Below are 19,274 nucleotides of genomic sequence, written 5' to 3' on the forward strand. Positions count from 1 at the left end.
ATAGTTAAGACAGTGACGGAATTAGACATGACAATCGTGCGTGCCGCTATTGATGACTGGCCTCGTCGTTTGAGGGCCTGTGTCAAAGCCAGAGGAGGCGATTTTGAATGATATTGTCATATGTAATTCCTGATTTTGTGTTCTTCATTTTAATATATACTTTATTAAAACTTTCGTTGGTATATTTTATGTAGATAAAGATTATTTCAGTAACAGAATTTAATAACCAACTAGGTAGAAAACAATGCAATACATAAACACATAATTGGATATGATGTGATCCGTTGAATGAAATTGACAATAAATAAAATAAATAAATAATTTTCTATCTCTAGGCATTGTGTGAAACTTCTAGTTGTGTCAAAATATCGGGAAATCAATAATATAAACAAACATGGTAAATATCTCATTTCTTTTTATAATGGTTATAAATAGAAGGCCATGCAATTTTGTAACTCACTGTAATTTAATTAAATGTATCGTAAAAAAATGTTTTAATTCTACTGCAAAATAGTACCTACTTTTTTAAAGGCTGGGCAGTAAGGGATTGCTTTAATTTTAGAACAAAACAGCGTTTTTTTTTTTAAAAAAAAATAACGGAAAATCTGACTTACAAATTATGGACTTTCTTAGGTTCATTCTACTTAGAATCTTCTCCACCCTAGCATTAAAAAAAGATATCCTAAAATATCCATACCATTACGTCACATTTTAGTATGAAAGAAATTTCAGTGTAAAACTATAATTTCAATACAAATATTCGGGTTTTTATAGCACGAGGATTGATTATTATTATTATTATTATTATTAAATCCTTTATTTCAGGCAAAAAAACCCATAAAAGTGTTAGTATTACACAACATAACTTACAAGACTATTGTTAATACATACAGAGATCACAAACACAGACATAACCGGATGAGCATAAATAATAAAATGTCAATAACTTATCTCTACAATAATTTAAATTGCTAGTGATTAAATTGATAGTGAATTATGCTAGTGATTATGATTTGGAAGAACCCAAAAATATCATGATGTGTGAGAATCAGATTATTAATAGTTTTATGGAAAAACGCTCATATTTCTCATAAAACAATTTATTAATAATAGGTACTTGATAATACTAATAAGAAAAAAAAAATTAATGAGTCTCGAACCCACATCCTCTTGCATGTATTTCCACGTACTTACCGCAACGCTATTGAAGCCCTACTCACGCTGTGCCAAATTGTCTACTACAAGGATTCCAGTACGACTGTTTGAATGTGTGAGTGATACTTAGAAATAGAGTCAAGAAACATTCTGTCGACATTAAGGGGTAGTTTTTGTACAATGAAGTGTTCAATGTTTGTTTTAATAGTTCAATATTTATTTAAAGAGTGCGCTAAACATAATTTACAGTATAGAAATACCAAGACTACTCCACAAAAAAATTAAAACTCAAAATTTGCAATTGTGGCGCCATCTAGTGAGGTTTAAGCTTTGGGTAACCTAGTCGAACCACCTTAACTCATTAAAACAAAGTGTTCACGCTGCGAATTACAAATTCCGTGTTTGCCTCTCTTTCTAATAGATGGAGTTGTTAGAAAGAGAGGAAACAGTGAACTTGTAGCTTTAACTAGCCATAATTTATTTAGCAGATTATTTTGTACCTAATTTTATGGTTCATAAAAAATTGCGTCTGACGGAATGCTTTCAAAACATCAACAAAAATCCAACCTCACTTTCTCCTGTCATTATAATTTTATTGTCATAGCTTTGTTATCTTTTACACAAGTTTATTATAATGTCGATTAACTAATTATTATCGTGAAGTAATTAAAGAATGAGGACATTAAGTAAATGTTCTCTTAGCAGCCGCAAATAAGTGAATCGAAACGACTACCATTGTCACCGTTATCACTGTGATTGCATGACTCACTGGATATGTTGGACACAATAGGTAAGACACCACTGTTTTACTTACTACCGTTCCAACCATGGCTCCGATAGCCACCTACGTGTTCTTTGATCTCGAAACTACCGGTCTTCCAAGGGAGGAATTTAACAGAACGAAAATAACCGAGTTGTGTATGGTGGCAGTGAAACGCGAACATGTACTTGATACGCTGCCCGGTCACGTGCCCAGAGTACTCCACAAGCTGACGCGGTGCTTCAACCCGGGCAAGAGGATCACAGAGCGTAGCTCCGAGCTCACTGGGCTCGATAACTTCCTTCTAGAACATGAGAACTACTTTGACATCACAATTTTCGACATAATCAACAATTTTCTAAATACTTTGACCAAGCCTGTGTGTCTTGGTCACTCACAACGGCTTCAATTTCGACTTTCCTATACTAAAACGACAGTTGGATATGCTAAATGTGAGATTTTCTGGTGATGTTTTATGTGCTGATTCACTAGACGCCTTTAGTGATATATTAGAAGAGAAAAGACCAAGATTACAATTGTGGGAAACTGAAAAGGTTGATGAAGTTGATCTGGCCGCTGATAATTGCTTGTCTATGCAATCTGTGAATGAAACAACACCGATACAGAAGGTGACACTGAAGCGTCCACATAATCCCGGAAAAGCAAGGCAGAGGCTCCCATTTAGCGAGAAGAGACTAAAAGACAGTTACAAACTACCGGACATTTACGAGAGAGTATTAGGCCGTACAGCTGTTAATGCTCACAGGGCAGAGACTGATTGCATACTATCATTAGAGATTGCTGTAGTACTCTCCAAGGAGTTCACATCATGGGTAGATGTGCATCATCGTCAGTTTTCTGAAGTGTCTCCAATGATGCCTGGAGTAAAGATTGGTTCCTAGAACATAAGCTCATGTGGTGTGCAAAGTGCAACATTAAAGATTATTAACAGATGTGTTCATAGTATATGATTTTAAAAATGTTTTAGTGCCCATAGTTTTTAGGTTGATTTTTAAGATTTTTTGTCAAGATATTTTTATTTTTATTGACTTAGTTTGGTAACCGAAAGATTTTATCAGGACATTATTGTAAACTATGCTCGTCACACATTTTTAAACGGTTGTGTATAAGAATGACATATACAGGTGAAATGCTATTTACTGTTCACGCTTAAACTCTCTGCCTACACCTACCATACTTTCTAGGCAATCATATTATGTTACCCTGTAAAAATGATTTAGTAAAGTGTATTTGGGTATAGCCTGTCTGATTTGTAAGATCAAGTTTTCCATATGTTTACTATGGTGTACTTGATCGTCGTAAAACAGACAGGCCAACCAATTAATTCCAAGTACTTCAGAATGTTTAGTGATTACGAAAATCATCCATAATGTCATTAAATAAGAGTCCATTTTGGTTATTATTGGACAATCTTAAATATTCGGAATTACTAAATGTACATACACACTTACATACATTACATACTTATTCTAGGCCAGATCATATACATTTTTGTATAGTATTTTCATAACTGTTTTCTCAAATGTTGTAATTATATTATTCGTTTTATTTTGAATATTTTTATTGTATTAATGTATTTAATTACTAAAGTCATGTCTTAAATATAGATTAAGGGGCATTCTGATTTTTGTATTTAATTTATATTTTCTTTAATTTTATTGGTAAGGTTTTACTTAAGTATGTATTTTACTTGTAAATTGATCTCTATAGATATATTGTATTTTTCAGATAGAGCAGAAACATTAAATGTAATTTACAGTAATTCTCAAAATTGTTTCATTTTATTGCAGAAGAGCATATCATACTCACTTTTTTTTAATGAGCCAGCTTTGTATCCCTCTCTTATTAATACAGTTATAAAAAGACGGATAGTGTATCCCGCGGGCAAGAATTGTCGCGGCACTCATGTGCTAAGCCAGCAGAAACTGCAGAAATCTGTAAAAATCGCGACTTTCTAGACTAGAGTATCAAGGAGCCACACATATTAGACATAGACATAATTTATTGGTAATTAAATATTAAAGGTCACAACTTACAACTATTTAACATTGTTATTCATTGATCTGTCTCTAAATGGTCCTTTTAGAACATAGAATAGTGCAATTTTCTTATTTCTTATTTCCTTTATTGCAAACCATGGTACATAATTATGTTGTTACAAAAGATTAAAGTAACCCATGGACCCTGACAGGGTATAGCAAGTATATTGTTAAAAATAATTCTTAAAGCTAGTTTTAAAACAAATGTAATGGGGTTATAACAATTCTTCCATTATAGGTACTTATCCTCCAGGAACTCTGCAACAGAATAGTAGGCTTTCTGAATTATCCCCAATTATTATTATTATTTATTTTATCCCGAAATAGCCCCATGCGACTCGCGGTTTGCATACACTTAAGCGTCATAAAAGCATCTAGCTAGAACTAATGATATATTGTAACAAATTTAACTTGTACTTAACTAAAACTAGAATCTTCGTAATCAATTGTATTCAAGCGAAAATCGGTTGAGAAATACTATCTTGTAGAATAGTAGGTACATCCAGACATCAAAAACATCTTCTTTTATTTAAATGACTCATTGGTTGAATGTACGAAAAGAAACATTTTTTGGAAGATCTCCATCGTGAGGACCATTGTTTAGAGATTGTTTTTGTGGGAATACTATATAATAATATACAATATTTAAGTCTGGAGGGAAAATTTTAAAAGAGGAATCATTTCCGTGTAGCACTGAATCTTTTGCAGCTAGGTCTGCTAGTTCGTTACCTATAAGTTTTACCCAAGCTGAAACGGCGGCCTTCGTATTCGTTCGGCCAATAAGAGTGCCTTTCCATCAGAGAAAGAACTTCTGTTGAAACAGATGGAATCATCCTTATTGCACTTGAAGCATAAGGATCTTTGTGTGATGGAAAGCCACAAATTTAATGTTGCTGAATGTTTATTACAAAACAGTCAACAGGCATTCTCATTATTATTATTTAATTACATTCCTAATCTTTAAATATATTTTTATTTATATATTTTGATTATAGGCGGCTATCATACTGCGGTTTCCGGGTGCGGTGCCAGGCAGATATAATAACCTTTCTAAAAATAGTTAACAACGTAACCGTGGTCGATAACCACTATAAAATAATCGGACAGACAGACGGACATGACGAATCTATAAGGGTTCCGTTTTTTGCCATTTGGCTACGGAACCCTAAAAAGCGTGCGACCCGCGACTTTAGATGCGCCTTTATATCAAACACGAGAAAATACACAAGACTTAATCTCCATACCCACAAACCCACCTCATTTTTTTCCGCCATCGCTCTACGCTAGAACATATTTTTTTTTTAGGTTTAAAGATCATTTATTCTCATTAAGAATTTTACAATTCACTTATTATGAGAACATAAATTAATTACTTAGTCTTCTTCACCGCTTACATGTTTGGCAGTCCTCAACTGTGCGTTCACCAGAAACTTCCTGCCTCGCACAGCTAAACTGTGGAACGAACTATCGCCTGCGGTATTTCCGGACCGTTATGACCTAAGAAAAGAGCGTACTCCTATCGTAGAGGCCGGTAACGCATTTACAACCCTTTTGGTTTGGTGCCCATAGGCGACGGTAATGGCTTACCATCAGGCGATTTGTCTGCTCGTTTGCTTCCTATACTTACTTAAATAGACTCTCCTCTTAATATGCACCGGACAGTTTCAGTGCAACGTGTAAAAGGTCCAAAAGTTTAATAAAAGTATCTTACATTAAACAATCAACTGTAAAAAAAAAACGTGACCACTTCACTAGACTTCCAGTTCGAGCGCCATCTTGATAGTCATGCCTCGTGATTAATACCTTTGTTTTGCTCATTCATATTGTTTATTGCTCATTTATACAGTAAACTATTTTTTTTATACTACGTCGGTGGCAATCAAGCATACGGCCCGCCTGATAGTAAGCAGTGTCCGTAGCCTATGTACGCCTGCAACTACAGAGAAGTTACATGCGCGTTGCCGGCCCTAAACCCGCCCCCCCTCGTTGAGCTCTGGCAACCTTACTCACCGGCAGGAACACAACACTATGAGTAGGGTCTAGTGTTATTTGGCTGCTGTTTTCTGTAAGGTGGAGGTACTTCCCCAGTTGGGCTCTGCTCTAGATCTGAAATGACATCCGCTGTGCTGTGCCCTACCACACAAAGCGAGATGACATTCGCAATGCCCAATATGGTAGTTGAAACGAGTTTAACCACCATTTTGGTTTGGAGTCAACGTTAGTCTACGTGCTACTTGTGAAGTCCAGCTATCACTTTACAAGAGCTTATAAAATTACCGTACACTGTATTGTACTAACCGTATAATTTTAGTCGTAATTAAAGCTCCTAATACCTTGACCCTAGCGAAATTGTCCCACTGGACTTCACTAATTTCTCTGCATGTCTATACTATACCTAGTGTACCTAGTACTCGAGGTCGGGAACTTTCTAACGAGCCTAAACTCGATGTGTTTGTTTTTCCGTCGAGGAGTGCCGTTAGCTACCTTCCAATTGCACCATTATTTCAGTCCCATGCTAAAGTTCCTGTCATTCACGATGTAGCGCAGATTTGTCAAATTTAACATGACAATACGACTCAAGGCACGTGTCTTCGTGAATGACACGATATATATCATCTTACTGCATTGTCATCGTTTAGGAAGTACCCAAATTTCATCTGAATCGGATACCAGTAGGGCTAAGATGGTCGGCTCTTTATCATTTGTCACTATACCTGTCACCTTCTAACAAGTATGTAAGCGCGAAAGTGACGAGCATAGTGACAAGTGATAAAAATGGAACCGTGATACCGCCGCTGGAAGTGGTTCATATTTAAGTTATTTGTTTTGACACAAACAGGAGAAGTTAAATGTGTGTAAAAAAGATGCCATCTATTCTGCGTACTAGCCTATACGTAATTACAGTTGTTAAGCTTGGACTCACTTCCCTTTCTTTGCTAGCAGGCTTCGTACCAGCGCATTGCGTCATTATCAGTGATCAGGAAAGACGGTGCCCCACGGGATCAATGACCTCAATCATTATGATAATACGGATATATCCCGGGATTCGCAATGTATTACTTCCTTCTACAATGTTTCTAACTTTAATAAGTTCTTCCTCGCGTTGTCCCGGCATTTTGCCACGGCTCATGGGAGCCTGGGGTCCGCTTGACAACTTATTCCCAAGATTTGGCGTACGCACTAGTTTTTACGAAAGTGACTGCCATCTGACCTGAGGGTAAACTAGGCCTTGTTGGGATTAGTCCGGTTTCCTCACGATTTTTTCCTTCACCGACAAGCGACTGGTAAATATCGAAAGATACATAATTTCCGAAAAACTCATTGGTACGAGCCGGGGTTTGAATTTGAACCCGCGACCTCCGAATTGCAAGTCGCACGCTCTTACAGCCATTTTTACATATTTTTGTAAGTTAGGTACAGCGAGTGCGAGTCGTACCGGACCGGATACGTGTATTCGATATCATGAACTCTGATATTAACTTTTTTAGGGTTCCGTATCTTAAAAGGGAAATCGGTATCCTTATAGAATCACTCTTTTATATCCTGCCCATCTACAAGCAATTTGCTCCGAAACTAACCGATAGAGTTCAAATTTGGTACAGACATTGACATATATCTAAAGACGAATTAGGGGCACTAAGAATGGTGCTAGTTCAGTGGTGTCACTCACAAATTCGAGCCAATCGTGCAGTCTAGCGCAACTAGTTGCGACAAACCGCGCGTGTGAGGCGAACACATCAACATCGCTTTGTGGCGTTAGACTGCACGATTGTCTCGAATTCGTGTGCGTGACACCGCTGTACTGACCCCATTGTTATTGCCCGTAAGGCCCGTCCTTAGATATATGTCAATGGGTACAGATGTATGTCAGTCGATGAACACAAAGATTTTGAAATGAAAAGTTTGAAAAGGTAATATTTCTTTAGATATAAATTACAAGAACAATTGGAAGCGTGAGTCAATCTTATGAAAAAAAAAAACTTTATTTTTGATACTTTCTGTAATGATGTACGGAACCGTTGGTGCGCAAGCCCAGCCCTCTCTAGGCCGGTTTTTGGGTATAAATATCGTACGCCAGTAGTTCGCGGACCAGTCCGCGATCGCATCGACAGTTGCTCTACACACTCGCTGCTGTTCACACGTCTACGTTTCACCATGGACCCAATAGCAACATACGTCTTTCTCGACCTCGGCGCGATCGGACTTCCCGATGAAAATTGTACCCCTCAAATAATTTCCCTAAGCTTGCTAGCAGTCACCAGCAAAGATCTTCGAAACATACAAGACGATACACGACAGGATAAGATCTCGGAGCCTCCTGTCATACGCAGAAACTACTGCCATACGAAATACGAAAAATTTGATCCAGAGGCTGAGCTTCGTGAATTCATCGACCATTTAGACAAGCCTGTGTGTCTGATCACCTACTGCGCCTTCTACTACGATTTTCCGATATTGAAAAAATGCTTTAGTTGTTCAGGTACACAGTTTTTTGAAGAAATGGCGTGTGCGGACGCGATGGCCGGGTTTTATGACATATTGTGGCCGAAAGGTGAAAAGACTTCAAGAGCAGCAAGGCTAGAGGGGGAATATCCGTGGCCGAAGATGTGCGAGCAGCCTAGCTTCAAGCTCAAAGACGTGTATCAGAGAGAGTTACAAGACACGAAGTACTATGCTTCTGGCGGAGACGAATATAAAGATGAGGTGGAATTCCGTAATATGGCAGTGGTTCGAATAGCCGTGAAACTAGCTGATGAATTTATACCCTGGTTGGAGAAGAATTGTTATAAATTTGGTGAAGTGCCCTTGAAGCCTCGACCAAAACCTGTGTTTGGGCCTATGGTGGTGGAAGTCAAGAAAGAAATGGAATGAAATGGATGGATGGATGGATAGGTTTGTAATTTTGCATAAAACACAGTAGAATACTTCAAAAAAACTTGATTGTTAATATCTTTGACTGTCCGAGATCAAGTGAACTGCAGTGGCAGCATGGTTCCATTTTTATCGCTTGTCACTATTCCCGTCACTTTCGCACTTACATACTTGTTAGAACGTGACAGGCATGGTGACAAATGACAAAGAGCCGACCATCTTAGCCTTACAGTAGTGGCTGACTGTTGTGCAATAAAATTAAACGTCGTTTGAGCAGTTTTTGTTTTATTTTGAATATTTCGATATTTGGTGACAATAAGCAGATAAGTTATGTGGCGGTGACATTTCGAGGACATTCCCCACCCAAAAAAAGACAAAACGGTCGAAAGAAAGATTAAAAATGTAAGGTTAGTATAGTGTACATTTGTGTAGGTTAAAAGTATATATCTTGATTTGAAAATTTAATACTAACCAGGATAAACGCGGAACACTTGACGCAGATGGCACTGCAGTCATATTTCTGTGTGTTCCAGATTTAGTATTTAATTAAACAAGCTAATTTCTTGTTTACGAAGTTAAAAAGTTAGCTTACTGCGAAAAAAAACCCGCAAAATTTGCTTCTTTACATTTTTTATCAATGTTTTAAATTTGTATTAGCTTTGCGAATTTATCTTATGACCATAAAAAAATAAGCAGTGCGAAAGATATTGACCGGGGAATGCATTTTTCCTATTTGTGCCCGGCGGGAACAGATGGGAATAGTTGCATTGAAGGAATATTCCCACCTGTGGCCGGCAGGGATAAATAGGAATGAATCCTTCCCATCTGTGACCACGTCGGTTTCTTTCTATCTTTTTTATTATACTTTCGTTTTTAATAGTTAAGCCCCGGCCAAAGGGCGGGTACAGATGGGAATACACCCGGTCTACTATATCATAGACTTGAAGCCTTTCTAGTGTCTAAACAAATGACAGCTGGAGCCAATATAATTTGACCTAATAGGCTTTGCGATAGCCAGGGCCCGTACATTTCATGCCGTTGACGCAAAAATAACGCCAGTGTAACACAGGAGTTGGTTTATTACACTAAAAATTGAGATAACTAATCTATTCTCGCCTAGAAAAATTAGCGCTTGATACGTAAAAGACACTATAAAAAATCAAAAATATGTATTATTTAATAAACGGACAATCTATTATTTAGTTGAGTGACAATAAGATGAAAGTCAGACATTGTGTACTGATTGTCAAATCAGTTAACTAAAGAGGTTGACATTTGACAAATGAATTATTACGAAAGTACATACTATTTGGAATCAACTAGCGTGACGTCATTTTCCGCCAACGGCATGACATGTACGGGCCCTGGCGATAGGGAGCGTGCATGAACTGTAGGAGGCAGCACAGGAGCCGTCAGATTTTTGGCGCGAGGCGTAAATGGTGGTAAATGTGATGTTTATTGTTCCGATGTAGCTCACAAGATGGTAGCACTTACTATGCACAAGAAAACACGTGACGTGTAAATGTACATGTTTATGGTTTCGATTTAGGCCACAAGATGGCAGACCCTCCAACGCGCACGGTCCCTATAGCTTTTAAGCAATTTAGCGTTTTTAAAGTCGCGATAGCAGCTTTTACCCAGCTGTGTTTGTACGGGCAATAAACTAGCTCCTGTACCTGCTAAAATAGGCGGTTAGTAAACAAGCTACAGACAGTGTTACACGAGGAACCCGAAAGATCTTAATATAGTGTATTCCTGATCATATTTAAAGACTAAAATGTCCAATAAACTTTTCTGGAATTCGCCTAGTTTCAGTGTTAATGCAAATTGAAAAATATATATATATATATTGAAGTTGCTACTATGGGAGGTAGTCTAAATCACAGAGTAGTAATACAAATAGAAATCTTTATTTAGAACGCTTATATATAAGTTATTTATAATAATATATAGGACAGACTAAATATCCTCATTGATAGATGTAAAAAAGTGATAAATAACACTGCAAAAACAAGGTTTTACGAAAAAAAGTAAAATTCATTTTACGTGACAGGTTTACTAATAACATTTGACTCTTATGTACAATAACATTTAGATTAAGATGATATTTGTAAAATTTGACGATTTAAAAGTGCTTGTTGCTAGGCCTATTTGAATAAAAAATATTTTGACTTTGACATAAAAAATAACAAATAAGATATATATTTTTTTGTTGAAATTAACCTAAACTCATTTTTTTTTCCTTCTTTTGGCCTTGTTTGAATGCGTGGTTAAAATCTTTCGGGTTTCTCGTCATACACCGTGTGTTGTCTGTAATGGCACAGGCGGTTAAACCACTATCTCAGAGGCAATATTTAAGGCTGAGATACACGTCATACTCGCGAACGGGTGCTGTTTGTGGAGACCGGTCTGTTTACACGGGGTACAGGTTATGTTAAAGTATGTAACTTTACTTTTGAGTGGCATTAACGTTAGACACTTCATTCGGTTCTTGTCTGTTTTAATTTTTTGTCTTTTAATTATTTATATAAGAATTCAAGCCTTGGCGACCCTCTACATCTCTAAGGATAATTTTTATATTTTATCTCTGACACTTAGAGACTTATACATCTCTAAAGAATTTTAGTATTTTATGGTTTTATTTTTTTATCATAGTTTTTTTGTGTAATTTGACATTTAGAGACAGTATACATCTCTAATAAAGTATTTATTATTTCATCGATTCGATATTTGTAATTGTTTTTTTTTTTTAATTTATTGTTTGTAAAAATGGACATGTAAAAGTGCCCCTGTGCCTATTTGCTGAATAAATGTTTGATATTTGATATTTGGATACTATAACTGGCTACTACAGCAAAAAATAAATGAGTTTCGAATAATAAATTAGATTGCAATTGAGAGTGTGAGTGATGAGGTGAGTAAGGTTGCCAGAGCTCAACGAGGGGGGGCGGGTTTAGGGTCGGCAACGCGCATGTAACTCCTCTGGAGTTGCAGGCGTACATAGGCTACGGAGACTGTTACCATCAGGCGGGCCGTGTGCTTGTTTGCCACCGAAGTAGTATAAAAAAAGATTGCATGGTTCTGTATGGGACGACATAAAATTTTATTCTCACGACTCTCGAGGTCTTTAACTATTTAGGTTTAGTGACGTCATATCATATACTTAGTGAGATACGGGAAATAGTGGTTGCCTGCCGGCGGTTAAACTGATAAGCATTTATTTAAATTATTATTTGTTATCATGTTAGCATGTCTCTACCTAGACGTATTTTTGCGGAGAAGTCGACAAGACCTATCCTTAAGAGGAAAGAGAATGGCCGATTCTTCATACAAACGTAGTCTCCATTTTCCTCCCTGGATATTGACATTATGGAAAATATTTTTACATAATTTGATGTCTATTAACCATAGCTATGCCCTACGTTTGAATTTTCGAAAAACCGATTTCATACAAAATTTGAAATGCTTTTAACTCCTAAGCTGTGGTTGTTATACAACAAATTGTGTCAAAATATTTTCATTAATGTCCAGACCTGGAAGGAAAATGAGGACTACGATGGTACGAAAAGGCGATTTCGTATATGGGTCCTCCACTTTTGTCTTGAAGTTCGGTGAAGTCGACAAGGCCTATTCTGAACGTTTAATGAAATCGACAAGGCCTATATTACATTCTCGATATTTCACGGTTATGTTATGTTCTGAGTTCTGAAGGATGCTTTCGTATGTTCAGCAGTTCTTCCCCACGCGTTTTGCGTTTTCACTCGTCGGTTACGGATAACAAACTAATTGATACAGGTCTGTTGGTGCTAACGGGGCTGCTGTGGGGTTGCACCAACCCTTTCATCAAGCGCGGCACCAAGGGTCTTCGAGACGTGCAAGCGGGTACTTGGCCCGCACAGGCCTGGGCTGAGGTCTGCTTTCTGCTGGGGAACTGGAAGGTAAGTGGTCATGCTGCGGTCCACCTACTGATTCATTAAACTGGGCACGAAGGGTCTGTGCGACGTGCGAGCCAAGAGCTGGCCAGTGCAGGCCTGGGCTGAAGTCTGCTTCCTGCTCATCAAATGAAGTGTATGCTTTATTTACTTATCAATTAGGTGTCCATAAACCGATTGGATGAACTTATCTGTGGACAGATTAGAGTGATTTCTGCACGGGTTATCTTATCTCCACAATGATAGCTGTGCGTTGCCATTCTACGATCTTGACGAAATGACTAATCGATCTTGTTCAAGGCTGGTACGTCTACTGGTTGATGGTTGACATTAAACATAGCTTTTTCGTGTGTTAAACATTGCATGTTAAGTCTGGCAACGCTCAGATCTATTTAAACTATTTTGGTTCTCTCGCTACTTATTTCTCACGTGACGCATCGCACAGGAAATCACTAAAGATACCTATGTACAAGTGAATCTTTAGCACTTTTTACGCCCTCCACGGCCTTCTACCTTAATCGGCAGTGACCCTGCCTGCGAAGCTGGAGGTTCAAATCCTGGTATAAGTAGGAATATCCGTTCCTGACTTATGGATGTTTAATTTTTATTTAGATAAATAAGTATTTTTTCTGGCTTCCGGGCGGCAAGCGTCAACTTTGATCCCGCTGCGCTAAACGAAGTTGCCGCTTTCCGCCTCCGTCGAGCAGAAAAATCGTATGCGTACCTCGAGAGGAACACAAGCCCTATTGAGCTTACAACAGGTCTAAGGCGATTTGTGAAATTGACCTATCACATTGTTTTATTTTTCCAGTACGTGTTGCCATGGCTGGTGAACCAGCTGGGCTCGCTGGCGTACCTGTTCGCTGTGCGTCGCGCGCCGCTCTCACTGGCCGTGCCGGCAGCCAACGGGCTGGCGTTCGCTGCCACCGCCGCCACAGGAGCCGCGGCCGGTGACCGGCCGCTAGACAGAGGTACCTACTAAAGACATGTGTCCCCTAGCTGGGACCAGGTGGCATAAACTGGGACAGTAGATACTTTGGGCTTTAGGCGCGCTAATAGCGTACTAATTTAATAATCCATTATCAACTTTCTAACGTAACATAGTTTTTACAACCAACTTTCAAAACCCCTTTGGTTTAACTAAGGCTCATTAGAATTCGTCCGGACCACGGTTTCCTAATATTTTCCTTCCCCCTTAAAGAGCTGAGATGAGAGACTGTAATGATTGAATTAAGATCTCGTATACCAAAATACCAAACTATAATTGCGTACTTTTCATGTTTCTTTTTTTGTATGTATGTGGCTTCCAACTCAACTATAATATTCATTACGCTGAAGTCAATTAGAAAAAAAGAAACTCCTTAGATACTTACCAATGTTCATTAATTATTTAGGTTTATAGTAAAAAAGTATTATTTTAGATGAGTCGTAGAAAAAGAAAAATCGGTGTACGAATTTATATTTTATTGTACGGTCCATCAGGGCTCTACTCTTAGCCCGCTGCTCTTTAACATAGTCATGAACTATGTCACTGAAGACCTTCAAAAACCTGCTCCCTGGTCTCTTTTATATGCTGATGACATAGTTCTCATAGCAGAAACATTGCCAGAAATCCAAACCGACTTAACGGTATGGTGCACAGCACTGGAGCGCAGAGGGTTACGAGTAAATCGAAGCAAAACTGAATATATGTACTGCAACTTTTCCGGAAAAGTATCACCTACCAATGCGATGCAGCAACCATACCTTGACCACACTCCATTAAAGCAAGTTGATCACTTTAAATATCTAGGATCTGTCCTAACATCTACAGCCTCCATTGACAAAGATATCGAAAACCGCAAAGCGACTGCTTGGTTAAAGTGGAGATCTTTAACAGGAGTTCTGTGTGACGTAAAGATGCCTATAGAAGTCAAAGGAAACATATACAAGAGAGCAGTAAGACCAGCTTTAATGTATGGATCCGAATGCTGGGCCACGCGAAAATCTGACAAACAAAAACTCCATGTCACAGAAATGAAGATGCTAAGGTGGTCTGGCGGTGTAACGCTCAAAGATAGAGTCAGGAACGAGCACATAAGGGGAACTATTAAAGTAGCGTGTATCACTGACAAACTCCAGGAAAATCGCCTACGATGGTACGGTCATGTCATGAGGCGAAATAAAGAGCACATGACAAGGGTCGTCATGGAAATCGAAGAACCAAAAAGAGGTCCAGGTCGCCGTCCGACGACCTGGATGGGAACCATTTCCAAGGACATGAAGACGACGGCTTTAAAACCCGAAATTGCACAAAAACGCCCAGAATGGCGTCTTAGGACTAGGAGGGCCGACCCCAAGAGACATGGGAAATAGGCTCGGGAGAAGAAGAAGAGAAGTAGAAAAAGAAAACTCGCAACTTAATAATATACTGTGCAATAAGCAAGTTGTTTATGGCTAAAATAAAAATGTAACTCAATAAATAATTGTGCAACGAAAGCGATAAGGCCAAACTGATTAACATGAGTCATAAACGTTGTCTGGGCGGAGAAGGGTATTAATAATTTAAGTTCAAATTTAAATATCTCCAGTGTTACGTAATGATTTCATCACATTTGAATCTTCGCACTATAAAGCACTAGTAAAAGCTGAACGACAACAACTGCCAATAACCCCCGCCACCCGAATACATGAGTACCTACATAATAAGATCAATACGGATAAACGCGGCATACGGATAAGTGTGGCTGGCCGTCACATTGGGCATTGTGTAAACCGTTACATAATGATTAGTGTTTGTTGCGAGCTCATTGATTTACCACTAAAGGCAAGTAAGAAGGCTCAAGGAGAAGGTGAAAAAGGTGTGGTTATTAGACTCCTGTCCTGATGTTAGAACTGAATACTTTTTATTATATGTTTATGATACATAAACATGTAATAAAAAGCATGCATACGCATATATGTATTTATAATGTGTATTTTATGTATAAGTGTATATCGTTTTATGTATATGTTATAGTTTGCGTACTCATACTACGGGTTTTCTACTTTTTATTTTATTATTATTTATTGCTCTCGTCCTACTTTTATGTGTACATATTGATTTGTCTTTCACCTGTTAGTGTTTGATCCTTCGCATTTTCTAAAGGTTAGCTGGAAGAGATCCCTTTTAGGGATAAGTTCGCCTTTGTACATAACATTTTTTTGTTTTGTCTGTTTTATGTTTATGTGCAATAAAGTGACCCACACATACATACATACAAGTAGCAAATGTATAAACTCGCAGTAAACACTAATCAATACTGGACACGCTACCGCGTGTTTAGATGTAAACAGGCCCCAATGCCAAGGCCAGCCACACTTACCCGTATTGACCTGATCTGTATTAATAATTTTAGGTTTAACCTTGAAATATCATCATCATCAATACAACACAGGCCCTTTCGACGAATGCTCCTAATTCTCATCCAGCTCTGTCTTTAATTTTGAATTTGGAATGAAGATTTGGTATGTTTGGTTGCAGGTTCGATTCTCGGGATAGCGCTGATCGTGGCGGGCACGGCGCTGTGTTGCTGGGACCAGGTGGACTAGCCTCGGTCGTGTTAACAAGTTGTATCACGTGATAAAGACGGGATATGACATCCGTCTTTTTATATCTCGTATGTAAGATATGATATGAATAATTTATTTTTATTCGGCACGTTGAAGTCTACGTAGTTTATAATGAGGTTGTAAATGTAAGGTATAAAGTGGTGCGAAATATTGTGACACAATTTTGACAGCTGTCAGATGACGTTGTACAGTACAGTCGCCATCAGATATTTGGCCAGACCGCCATTAAAGTAAAAGAAGAAGAGAAGATATATCGGAGCGGCCAAGGCGCTTACAAATATCTGAAGACGCCTCTATTGCCAAGGCAGTAGAGTGCGTGTTCAGATAACTGAGCACTTCGGCCTCTCTGGTATATCAGATGTCGACTGTACATAGTAGTCATATTGTTTAATAGTTGTATGTAGTCTGTCAGTTAGTGGTAATTTGTATTTCTTTGCAGATTGATCGGATAATCCACCAAACACTGTCTATGATTGTAAACTGATGAGATTCATAACCTAGCCATGTCTTATCCAACTTCGACATTGGCAGAATCATCAACACCTTGATGGAGCCATAACACGAAAAATTGATTGATTGGCCTATATGTGAGGCAGTGTCATTAAACGCCGTATTTACATATAAATTTTACAATAATGATGACATTGTCACACTAGCTAGATTTTCAAGGGCATACGTTTTATTTGACAGTATAGTTAGTTAATACAAAACATATGGCGCCGTACAGCGCCATCTATTTATTTTGTCACTACACTACCTTACGCGTTCTCTATCTGTATAAGTATTAAAAACAAAATCCTTGTCTCCATATACTTTATTATTTTTCATTTAATTTCTACATCTATTTATTGCGTCTAAATGTTTCAATAAATATTGCACGTCCGTACGTATCTTATATAATTAGTTAATTACAAATAAATAGGCACTGGAAATAATATATTTCGCAAAATATAAAAAATATACTTAAACACTATTAGTTGCTTCGGGAGATGTAGAAGTTTTTTCAAAATTAATTTATAATGTTATGATAACAGAACACAAGTCCCGAACACAACTTTTACCTCAATGTATTTAAGTAATTCACCGAAATACAAATATACTTTTACTCTTTGGAGTTTTCTTTGTTATACATATAATTTTTTACATACAATTCTGAACTCAGAACTTAAATACCTACTTAATTATTTACAGATAATTAAAATCTAAATTAACAATACACAATACAAAAAAAAAAGGTTTTAAGTTGGTTAAAGTTAATAGGCGGGTCCGGCCCACACGGAGCGAGAATACGCGCGAGGCAATTTCCTCGCGCAGTAAACGGCCAGTGTAGACGTGCCTCGGCCGAGGCGGCGCGCGCGTTTTCTGCGCCCGACCCGCCTATAGACGTGTTTTTAAATCAAAATCTTACAAAATTTTAATAAAGAATGATTATTTTATAATTTTTACGTACTGGTCTGTGTCGATGTTAAAGCTGTTCAAAATAATAATTCTTGAACTTACATACCTATTACTTGGATAATTTTCATTTGATTTGTATATACAATTAGAAAACACGGCAACAAATATAAGAACCACTTATTCGACTGCTTAAATACAGTAAAATATCGATTATTCGAAATAATTGGGACCGAGACTAGTTTGGAAAATCGTGTAGGTTTTTTGGGACGAGATCAATCTAAAACAACCCCGTTGCACAGAAAAAAGAACAGTACAATTAAGAGGTAAGAATAGATTTTCGAATATAACGAAACAACGGAAATTATTCTATGAAATTCCATTTCGGGATAAAACGGTTTTCACTAAATAAATCTTAACAAATCACTTTGATTTTGATGTCGATCGCTTCAGCATAATATATTCTAGGTTTATAGGTTTCGCTTTTTTGAAAAAATAATGTTTTTTTTTGTTTTGCAAATTTTGAAAAAAGGAAAACCTATAAACCTAGTATTTCATTATGCCGTAACATACTAAAAAAATCATGAAGAATGGAACATATTTAGAAGTGGAAAAACGTTTTCTCTTTTTGTATGATGATCGTCCATACAACGTAAGTATACGTTCTCTCGAGGTCGCGCTGTTAGCTGTGCTCGTTCAATAGGTAGAGATTGGATATTAGTATTACCCAATGGTTGACTGAAGTTTCCACGCTTGTACGTGCGTATGATTGGATTTAAAGCAAACTCCCTCCTGACATCTAACTGTGCTCTACCGAAAAGTGTGATCGAAATGGGATTTAACCCCATCTTGTTTTGATTACGGGACTAACCATGACCTTTGAAAAATGTTAAAGTGACAATAAGTCAATATAGTGGTGATTATTTACCTAAAGGGGCCCATTGATTACCAGTTCGCCGGACGATATCGGCCTGTCAGTTGTTCGTAAAAGCTGACAATTGTGAATAACTGACAGGCCGATATCGTCCGGCGAAATGGTAATCAGTGGGCCCGTTAAGTGAGGCACATAGCTTGGGTTTGATGTTTTCTTTCGGACCGCCCTTTTAGGTCGTAGAGCACAGTTTAAGTATATTCTTGCACGATGGAGGTAATAGTTTATATAGAGCATTAATCGTAATGACAGTACGGTAATGGTATGACAGCGTAGTCAGACTAAAGTCAGCAGTAGTTCCTTATCGCATCGACAGCTTGCGCGAGCTTCGTAAGCGCCGCGCGCGCGGCGGCCTCCTCGCGCGCTAACTGCCGCCGCTCGGCTAAGAGTGCGCGCGCGCGCTCGGCCTCGGCGGCCGCTGCGCGCGTCGTCTGTGCGCATTCTACCCGTAGACGTGTGTTTCGGCGATGCAGTGTTGAGATTTCTTTCTTCCGAGCTGGAACGGAAATAAACGAGATTTTGAATATGGGAACACGAATCGCTAGAAAACATGCATCACAATTTTTAAGGTTTCGTAC

At 38.1% G+C, this 19,274-nt stretch overlaps 2 protein-coding genes across 3 annotated transcripts in view; one reads left to right on the forward strand and one right to left on the reverse strand.

Annotated features, from left to right (window-relative positions):
• The first annotated feature begins 1,578 nt into the window (after window positions 1-1,578).
• On the forward strand, window positions 1,579-17,475 carry LOC133533517 (transmembrane protein 234 homolog). 2 transcript variants are annotated; one of them, XR_009801892.1, is made up of 5 exons: window positions 1,579-1,945; window positions 12,643-12,785; window positions 13,591-13,750; window positions 16,282-16,421; window positions 16,810-17,475. XR_009801892.1 is itself a non-coding variant. In XM_061872499.1 (4 exons), the coding sequence occupies exons 1-4, from the start codon at window positions 1,930-1,932 to the stop codon at window positions 16,347-16,349; spliced, it is 387 nt and encodes a 128-aa protein (XP_061728483.1). In that variant the 5' UTR covers window positions 1,580-1,929; the 3' UTR covers window positions 16,350-17,475. The 2 variants fall into 2 exon arrangements, 1 of the variants encoding a protein (XP_061728483.1); XM_061872499.1 differs by having other exon boundaries at window positions 1,580-1,945; window positions 16,282-17,475.
• The window catches only part of LOC133533513 (uncharacterized), a 223,122-nt gene continuing 221,016 nt past the window's right edge, over window positions 17,169-19,274 (reverse strand). The window contains exon 27 of the mRNA XM_061872494.1: window positions 17,169-19,192. Within this exon, the coding sequence (XP_061728478.1) occupies window positions 18,984-19,192 (209 nt within the window). The 3' untranslated portion in view covers window positions 17,169-18,983. The remainder of the gene's footprint in view (window positions 19,193-19,274) is intronic.

The sequence above is a fragment of the Cydia pomonella genome, unplaced genomic scaffold (assembly GCF_033807575.1).
Source record: "Cydia pomonella isolate Wapato2018A unplaced genomic scaffold, ilCydPomo1 PGA_scaffold_173, whole genome shotgun sequence".
NCBI lineage: Eukaryota > Metazoa > Arthropoda > Insecta > Lepidoptera > Tortricidae > Cydia > Cydia pomonella.